This window comes from Malus sylvestris, chromosome 14 (assembly GCF_916048215.2).
Source record: "Malus sylvestris chromosome 14, drMalSylv7.2, whole genome shotgun sequence".
NCBI classification, from domain to species: Eukaryota; Viridiplantae; Streptophyta; class Magnoliopsida; order Rosales; family Rosaceae; genus Malus; species Malus sylvestris.
In genome coordinates, this window is record NC_062273.1 from 6,270,661 (window position 1) to 6,279,814 (window position 9,154).

The 9,154-nt window shown below is 37.6% G+C and overlaps 1 protein-coding gene across 5 annotated transcripts; it reads left to right on the plus strand.

Annotated features, from left to right (window-relative positions):
• The first annotated feature begins 5,514 nt into the window (after positions 1 to 5,514).
• On the plus strand, positions 5,515 to 8,654 carry LOC126598867 (uncharacterized). Of its 5 annotated transcripts, none has more exons than XR_007615001.1 (5): positions 5,515 to 5,874; positions 5,975 to 6,064; positions 6,337 to 6,418; positions 7,257 to 7,322; positions 7,651 to 8,654. XR_007615001.1 is itself a non-coding variant. In XM_050265240.1 (4 exons), the coding sequence occupies exons 1-4, from the start codon at positions 5,748 to 5,750 to the stop codon at positions 7,880 to 7,882; spliced, it is 531 nt and encodes a 176-aa protein (XP_050121197.1). In that variant the 5' UTR covers positions 5,515 to 5,747; the 3' UTR covers positions 7,883 to 8,654. The 5 variants fall into 5 exon arrangements, 3 of the variants coding, with proteins under 3 accessions (XP_050121197.1, XP_050121199.1, XP_050121198.1); XR_007615000.1 differs by lacking the exon at positions 7,257 to 7,322 and having other exon boundaries at positions 7,651 to 7,990; positions 8,194 to 8,654; XM_050265240.1 differs by lacking the exon at positions 7,257 to 7,322.
• The last annotated feature ends 500 nt before the right edge of the window (positions 8,655 to 9,154 follow it).

Below are 9,154 nucleotides of genomic sequence, written 5' to 3' on the forward strand. Positions count from 1 at the left end.
TTTGGAACAAACATCGATCACTTGCATTTAGTGCTTCAAATAAGTCTGTACATGCAGTCTAAATAACAATTAATACATAAGCTTGAAAGAAATTCGAAACATAACTTGCTGCAACACCTACATGTCAGTGATCATGATTTATCCAGCAACATTCTTCTCACTCCCACAGACCAGCTGAATCAAAGCTTTCATGTAACCCCATGCTTGTGATGTGTTCTTTAAACACTCCCACTGCTAAAGGCTTTGTTAAAGGATCAGCAATCATCCTTTAGGTATCAATGTGCTCCACTAATATGTCACCTTTCTTCACATGCTCCTTTACAGATAGATATTTGACATCCATCAAATGTGTTGCCTCAGATTTCTTATTATTCTTCGAGAAAAATATAGCTGCCTTATTGTCACAATGGATAACCAATGGTCTTGAAATTGAGTCCACCAATCTCATGAAAGTAATGAGATTTTTCAACCATAACCCTTTCTTCGTTGGTTCAAATAAAGCTATGAACTCAGCTTCCATAGTTGAGGTTGCCAAAGCCTTTTGTTTAACACTTTTCCAGGATACTGCTGCACCTTCAAGTGTGAATACATAACCACTCGTGGATTTCCTATCATCCAAACATCCTGCAAAGTCGGAGTCCGTGTATCCTACTAGTTCAAGGTTCTCCACACTCCTATAAACCAACATGTAGGATTTTGTTCTTTGTAAATATCTCAAGACCTTCTTAGCTGCAACCCAATGTTGTTCCCCTGGATTAGCTTGGTACCTCCCCAATACACTAATTGCAAAGGCTAAATCAGGCCTTGTACAAACCTGTGCATACATAAGACTTCCCACCAATGAAGCATATGGTTTTGTTGACATTCCATGTTTCTCCAGTTCATTCTTTGGACATTGATATTTATTGAGCCTGTCTCCTTTCCCCATTGGTACTTCTCCATTCGAACAATGTTGCATGTTGAACCGTTGCAGCACCTTTTCAATATATGACTTCTGTGAAAGTCCTAATAATTTTTTTTTACCTATCTCTGACAATTTCAATGCCCAGTACAAAAGAAGCATTCCCCATATCCTTCATTTCAAAGGTTTTAGATAACAACCCTTTTGTCTCCAATAACATATTCATGCAATTACAAGCTAGAAGTATGTCATCCACGTACAAAATGAGAAAAACAAATTTCGAACCACATACCTTAACATATATGCAGCCATCAATTTTGTTCTCAATAAAACCCATGGCAGTGACTTTTTGATCAAACTTCATAAATCACTGTCTTGATGCTTGCTTTAAACCGTATATGGATTTGTTTAACTTACAAACCATATTCTCCTGCCCTTCTCTTACGAATCCCATAGGTTGTTGCATATAAATCTCCTCTTCCAACTCTCCATTAAGGAAAGCTGTCTTGACATCCATTTGATGGAGCTCAAGGTCATAATGTGCAACCAATGACAAAATGATCCTTAAGCTGTCTTTCGTAGAAACTGGGGAAAAGGTTTCAGAATAGTCGATCCCTTCTGTTTGTGTGAAACCTTTAGCTACGAGTCTCGCTTTATACCTCTCCACTTTACCATTCAAATCTCTCTTGGTCTTGAAGACCCATTTGCAGCCAATTGGCTTGACATTTAATGGTGCTTCCACCAAGGTCCACACGTTATTAGTTTGCATGGACCTTAGTTAGTCAATCATTGCATCTCTCCAATAGTTGGATTGTTGGGTCTCCATTGCTTCATAAAATGTCATTGGATCCTCTTGCATGCCTTCACACATTTCTATTTCCTGAAGATACACCACGTAGTCACTTGAGATGGCCGACTTTCTGGTTCTTGTTGGTAATATTCTTCTCTCTGTTGTGGCTTGTGGCTCAATTAATTCACATGTGGGTTGTGATGAAGTTCCAATGTCAGGTTGCTCACTGTTTTCCATTGTTACTTATTGCCCAGGTAACCCACCCAAGAGTTGCGATGAGGTCCCTGCATGAAAATCTAAGCCTACCCCACTCATTGAATGATCAAAGTTATCAATATTAAACTCAATTTATTGTTGAGTTATATTGATCACTCCATCATTTTCAGTTGTCTGGATCCCAAATGTTCCACCATTATCAAACCATTCAATGTTATTATCAGGCAATACATTGCCAGTTTCTTCAAGGTTGAATCTCGATGCCTCCATGTTTGGTTCCAGTGAGCATTCCCCTTCTTCAATAAACTTAGCAACTCCAGTCTCAAATATTCTCATAGGAAAATCAGTTGAATAAAATCTATACCCTTTGGTCTTTTCAAGGAATCCCACGAAGTGACAAGAAATTGTCCTCGAGTCTAATTTCTTTTCTCTTGGGTTGTAAACTCTTGCTTCTGCACGACACCCCCAAATATGTAGATGATTAAGACTTAGTTTACGCCCTATCCATACCTCATAAGGAGTCTTACACACAGCCTTTGTTGGGACTCTATTCAGGATATAGTTTGCCATTTGTAAAGCCTCTTCCCACAAGTATTGTGGAAGTTTTGCACGACTCATCATGCTCCTTACCATCTCTATCAGAGTCCTATTCCTTCTCTCAACCACACCATTTTGTTGTGGTGTGCCTGGAGATGTATACTGCGCTTGAATTCCACACTGCTCCAAATAGACTGCCAGAGGACCCTTTGCCTGACCAATCTCAATGTACCTGCCATAATATTCCCCTCCTCTATCTGACCTTAAAACTTTTATGGACAAATCCAATTGATTCTTAACTTCAGTTTTAAATTTTTTAAAACATTCAAACACTGAAGTCTTATCTTTGATCAAATAAAGATATGTGAACCTTGAGTAATCATCAATAAAAGTCACAAAATATATGTTTCCACAAAGAGTTTTAATTGGGAAAGGTCCACACATGTCTGTATGGATTACTTCCAAAAGCTTTTGACTCCTTATTGAACTCTTTTTCTTGACTTTAGTTAGTTTGCCTTTGCAACAATCAATACAATCCTTTAAATCACCAAAGTCCAAAGCCGGCAATATGTTGTCCTTTATTAATCTTTCCATTCTGACTTTTGAAATATGGCCTAACCGTTTATGCTACAACATGGCAGATGATTCATTTGATTGTAATATTTTACTCGGAAAAAAGGTGTCAACATTCAAGCAATTTGAATTGGAAAAAATTGAACACAACAACTGCCAACGATCATTTACTAAGAAGCAAATTCCAACAACAACGTTTGGATTATTTTTCATAGAAATTCTAATGCTTTCATTGTCACCAACGAAAGCATAACCATATTTTACAAGCTTAGATGCAGAAATTAAATTCCTTCTTAACGAAGGTACATATATAACATCAAACAACTCTAAAACATGACCACTTGACAGCTTCAACTTTAGACTCCCTATAGCCTCCACTGCCACTTTATTTCCCTTGCCAACATAAACTTGAAAAACTTCATTTTTTGTTGTTGTAGTTCCTCTTGTGAACCCCTGCAGAGAATTGGTGATATGCACTGAACACCCAGTGTCAAACCACCAAGAATTTGGAGGGACTTCAACAAGATTAGTTTCAAAACAAACAAAAATTTCAACAAAAGAAATACCTTTCTTAATTTTTCCAATTCTTGCGTTTTTCACAATCTTTCTTCATGTGCCCAAATCTTTTGCAAAAATAACATTTGACATTGTCCATATTTTTCTTAGACATCTCAGGTCCCTTAGAGGAGGAGGCATTCATGGCGGTATCAAAAGAATTGAATGGCTTAGGGATCTTACCATGTTGATACATAGGTTTCTTACCTACATCTGTCTGCATGAAGTTGACATGGTTGATCATCTGGTTCTTCTTAATTCTTGCTTCCTCTTGAGCACAGATCGAGATGAGATCATCCAGCGTCCATTTCTCCTTTTGAGTGTTGTAGGAGACCTTCAATTGCTCAAAACTTGATGGCAGTGAATTAAGTGCCATATGAACAACAAAAGCATCGTCCACAGGCACCTCCAAGTCTTTGAGCTTTGAAGCAGTTTACACCAGTTTAAGAATGTGCTCTCTTACACTTTTATTTTCTTCAAACTTGAGAGTGGTGAGAGTGGTCATCAAATTCCCCATTTCAGCCTTTTCCGATTCCCTGTACTTTGCCCTGTCTCTGACAATTTCAATGCCCAGTACAAAAGAAGCATTCCCCATATCCTTCATTTCAAAGGTTTTAGATAACAACCATTTTGTCTCCAACAACATATTCATGCAATTACTAGCTAGAAGTATGTCATCCACGTACAAAATGAGAACATAGTATGGGAACTTTGGGAAGGAACACTCGAAAGCAAGACCGACAATGGGTTGGCGGTAACTCCTTTTTTAAATCATATTCTATTCCATAATATTACACTATTGCGTCTGGAATAGCAACATTTATTCGGTGTCGCCTAGAACGTTTGTTGTTGTATCATGTCATATGTTTTTTTATGTTGGAGATTTTGTAGGTAGCCAGTCGAGGAAATGGCCCTCAGTTTCTAATTACCGAGCTCAAGTTCATGCTCAATCAGCAAAGTAGATATGATTGCTTCTTTGTGCAAGCCTGTGTTGAATAAAAATGAATAGGGTTATAATTAGGATAGCTTCTCTCACCAATTACATTTACTTTGCCACATTGATTTTGTATTCTATCTAATTATAACAAATTTACTTCTGTTGTATTTGTTTTATGGAGAGAATAAAGTTGCATAATTTTTCATACAGTTTTCCATCCAGCAGCAACGCGCGGGTACAATTTCTAGTGATGTTCTAAAGCAGAAACTATCCTTTACAATTATTCAAACTCTTGGATCAATATTTACATATTTCATTGGTTTGTATTTCTATATCAATAGATATATGTTTATGTTCCTTTCAAATTGTGAACTAGGAAAGAAATTTATTTTACGTTGTAGGAGTCAACTAAAATCTTAAGAAATCCATGAAAGAAATCTATACAAATATATAAAAATCTATAATAGAAATCCATATAAATTTGTTAAAATCCACATAGAATTGTGAATCTATTAAAATCCTTTCAAATCTGTCACTTAAAAAAGTCTATTAAAATCCTGTGAAATCCAAGTTGACTACACTTCCAATATTTTAAATAATTTTTATTAAGAAAATTATTACTCACTTTACTAGACAAATACATGAACTATTTTGCTTTCATATTAATATAACCGTACATGAACTTTTCTAGTAATTTCAAAGATTTTAGTTTTTCATCAATTGTTCGGAACTACTAATGTCACAGCCCGTCTCAAATTTGTTATCGATGGTGTGAAAAGACGAAATTGCCCTTGGACGTTTTGTGTGATTGTGTGGTTTAAGTTTAGAAGTGAACTAACTAATACATTAAGTTCCTAATATTTTGGAACCAATTAGGACTTAAAGTTGTTATGGTTTTGTGGTTGTTTGGAAGTCAAAAAATTTTGGACCACACACACACCCCAACTCCCTCTCTCTCCTTCCCGTGTACTCTCTCTTTCATCCCTTTCGATTCTCTTCTTTTTCCGTACAAACCGTACGGACAAACTCCAACCCTCACAAAGCTTTGCAAATCGAACATTTAGAGGCCATGTTTGGGTTCCTTGTAACCTTAGGATCTTAACCATACCATTTTTAGGTCGTGAAAGCTTCAAAAACCCCATGAACTCGAACCCCAAATTTCATGCACTGTTCATGCACTAATTCAATGTGAGGTTTTTAGGAGTTTTTACGGACATAGGGAGCTTTGAATCATCCTCATGAAGCTCGGAGAAGAAAAACCAAGCGATTTAGACGTCGGGAAATCGAGTTTGACGAGTTTTAAGTTTACGCCGGATTATCGAGCTTTCTCCGGAGAGTTTTCGTGGAATTCAAGCCTTGAAATTGGTAAGGATGTGTTCTTCTAGTTATAAGCTTTAAATTGAGACCAATTTCATGAATTTTGGTTAAGAAATGACTGAGATATCAAGGTTTTTCAAATTCCTAGTTTTCCGGCGACAACAACGGTCATCGGAGTCGAAGGAAGAAGACGAGCAAATATTCCGTCAATTTTTATGGAATATTCTAACGGCATCAGGTTAGTTTTAATGGTATATGCTATTATTTAACGGAATATTCCCTAACGTCGTTAGGGTTACCGTCAGTGTGCTTAGCACATGCTCGCACGTGGGTGGCGCGTCTGGCCGTGCCTTGGCCGGCGCGTGGGTGGTCGGAAAATTTTTCTTTAAAATATGGGGATTTTCGTGAGGTTGTGTAGGTCATGTTGGTATATTTATATACCTTATTTGAGCAATGTATGAGAAGTTATTAGCTAGTATTGGTTATGTGCTTTAATTAACATTTTTATAGTTGTTTCACATATAGGGGAGACTTATCCCGAGGACGAGCATAGTCAAGGGCGGCTCGGGGACTACGACCCTTCGACATACCAGTGAGTGGGCCTTTGGTTTTCAGTATATATTTATATACTTGATATTTTCCCAGAAAATGTGTTTAAATGAAAGTATGCTTGAAATGCCATGCATATAAATTTATATTCAGCATGTGAATTAGTATATGATGCATAATATGAATTGGTGCGCTGGACGCTCAGGTAAGTACCAGATGAGTTATGTTTTGTTATATGAGATATTGATAATATGAGATGTGATTGAAAGCTTATAAACCTGCATCTTGGGAAATTTTGATCTAGTCAGAGATATGGTTCAGGCCTGTTTATGATGTCACCTCCCGCACCATATGCTCACATTGGATCCAATTTAGGTGCATAGTTTTGTCGTACAGACCATTATAGGTGGTTCCGACTCGTAGGTGACTAGCGATTTATCGCACAATTATCATGAGAGCGTAACATTGAGCATAACTATATTACACCCAGTCTTGTCGTACAGACCCTTTCAGTGGTTCCGACTAGTGTGCAGTGTAGTGCCATAAGGTCACCTGTAGTGACTCCGACTAGATTGATTAATGAGCTATGAATTCAGCTGTACAAACCTCTGTAGGGGTTCCGGCTAATATGTTATTTTCCATGAATTTATTTTCACCTGAGTTACTTATTCTGTTTTATATTTTGGCATGGCATACTTAGGAATATAGATATGTGAAGCATGAATTGAAATATATGTGTGTATATATACTTATATATTTATATTTCATTTCTGGGAAAATTATACATGTTTTACGACGAAGGGTTAGAGCGTTTGATAATGAAATGATTTTGAAAAACTTTGTTTTTGCCCACTCACACTTTCTGTTTTGCGCCCCTCCAGGTTTTAGGTAGACTTGCTGTTGGTGGCATTTGAGGATCTCGGCGGTTCTGACAAAATATAATATTCGTAGGATATTTTCTAGTACTATATAACTAGTACTTGTCCTACTGGACTGCACCTAGACTTTCTATGCTCTGATTAGGTGTATTTACACTTGTATCTCATTATTAACACTTTCTACTTATTAGTGCACTTTAGTTAACTTTCGGTTTTATTTATTCATATATTTCTTATCCTTATTGCTCCCGCACTGTAAACATGGCTACGTCACCCTTACGTGACGGCCAACACGCCTTGATTTTTGGTCGGGGTGTGTCAGTTTGGTATCAGAGCCTAGGTTTAACAGTTCTGTATATCTTGTGAAAGATCTAATCATTATGATGTCTTATGTCAGAACTATGCCGCCTCGTAGAGAGCCACGTCACTCAGCTGAGCCTAGTTTCCCTGATATTGCTCAGTTAGGGGAAGCTATAGCTAATGCCATTCAGTCTTCGCTCCGTCCTCCTCAAATGACATCTCTTCAAACTGTGTATAATCTGAAGCTGAATCATTTCATGGGTAATGAAGGACATGAAGGAGCGGAGAAGTGGCTTAATCATATCGAGAAGACTTTCCTTGTGATGTAGAGTTAGGGGAATTTTCCTCCAAATAGGTGGGTTAAGACGACTACCTAGTTTATGGGTCCGGAGCCTGCATCCTGGTGGAGACAGGAGTCATATCAGATGCCACCAGAGGTAGTAACTGATTGGGAAGTGTTTAAACAGTTGTTTTGGAAAAGGTTTATTCCCCCGGAGTATATTGATCGCAAGAAACAAGAATTTACGCATCAAAAACAAGGAAAGATGACAGCGAATGAATATTACAAAAGATTCACTGATTTATCTCGATATCATCCAGAGGCTGCTGCTAATCCGGTTGAGATGCTCCGTCGTTTCAGGTTGGGTACTAACAAGAAATGGTGTTCTATAGCGACATCGACTCCCTTTGCCACTTACCAGGAGTTTTATGAGGTTTTACAACGGATTGAGGACTCAGAGAACATGCCCAGTGAAAGTGAAGATGAAGAGGAAAAGAACGGGAACCAGAGGCGAGATGATAAATGTCACGCCTCGATCCCAACATACGTCCAGGATCGACACGTGACGCCACCAAATACTTGTATATCTAACATACCTTGCCTCCTAGATATGAATAAAGCACCAATCAAGGTCCAACTTTGCATAGTAATTTCCATATATTTTATGGCTGCATCTAACCTTCTCGTTAGACTACCTACGTACCCTCAATAGGGATCAAGCCATTCGTAGTTCGTCACTCACTACCCATCTACATTTACCATAGTACATTCAAGCCAAAAGATATAACATTCCTCAATCAATCATTAGAACTTGACAAGTATGGAAGTACTAGATTCAAGGCTACATAACAATTCAATATGACAATCAAGGTTTCCATTCCACCCATCATATAAGTCACTATGTTTTCAACATAATATCGCAATCCAGTCATGTAACATATCAAGGATCAACCAAGCACACTATTTGTCTCTAGTCACATTCATTAACTAATCTCATCGTATTAATAGCAACTATATCCAACGTCATTCCACAATCCCGTCAATTAATCAATTCATGAATCAAAGATGCACGATTTTAACTTTTAACTATATTAATCAACCAATGAGATAACATACAATTTCACCAATTCAATTAGAGAACTCTATATAATTCTCTACTTAGGTTATGAGTAATAACATGGTATATAAATTCACAAGGTCTATTATGGGTAATTCCCATTCACTCGAATCTAGGGTTCTAGACTAATCTTATGGGAATGAGCGAAAGCAAGGATTCTGGACCACTCAACGGAATCTAATAACATCGGGTTCTGGACCTCTT

Bases quoted from the DNA above. Each gene is read 5' to 3' on its own strand.
- LOC126598867 (XM_050265240.1), top strand. From the start codon at position 5,748: ATGAAGCTCGGAGAAGAAAAACCAAGCGATTTAGACGTCGGGAAATCG. The intron at 5,875-5,974 runs GTAAGGATGTGT...TCAAATTCCTAG, and splicing joins GAATTCAAGCCTTGAAATTG to TTTTCCGGCGACAACAACGG. The intron at 6,065-6,336 runs GTTAGTTTTAAT...ACATTTTTATAG, and splicing joins GAATATTCTAACGGCATCAG to TTGTTTCACATATAGGGGAG.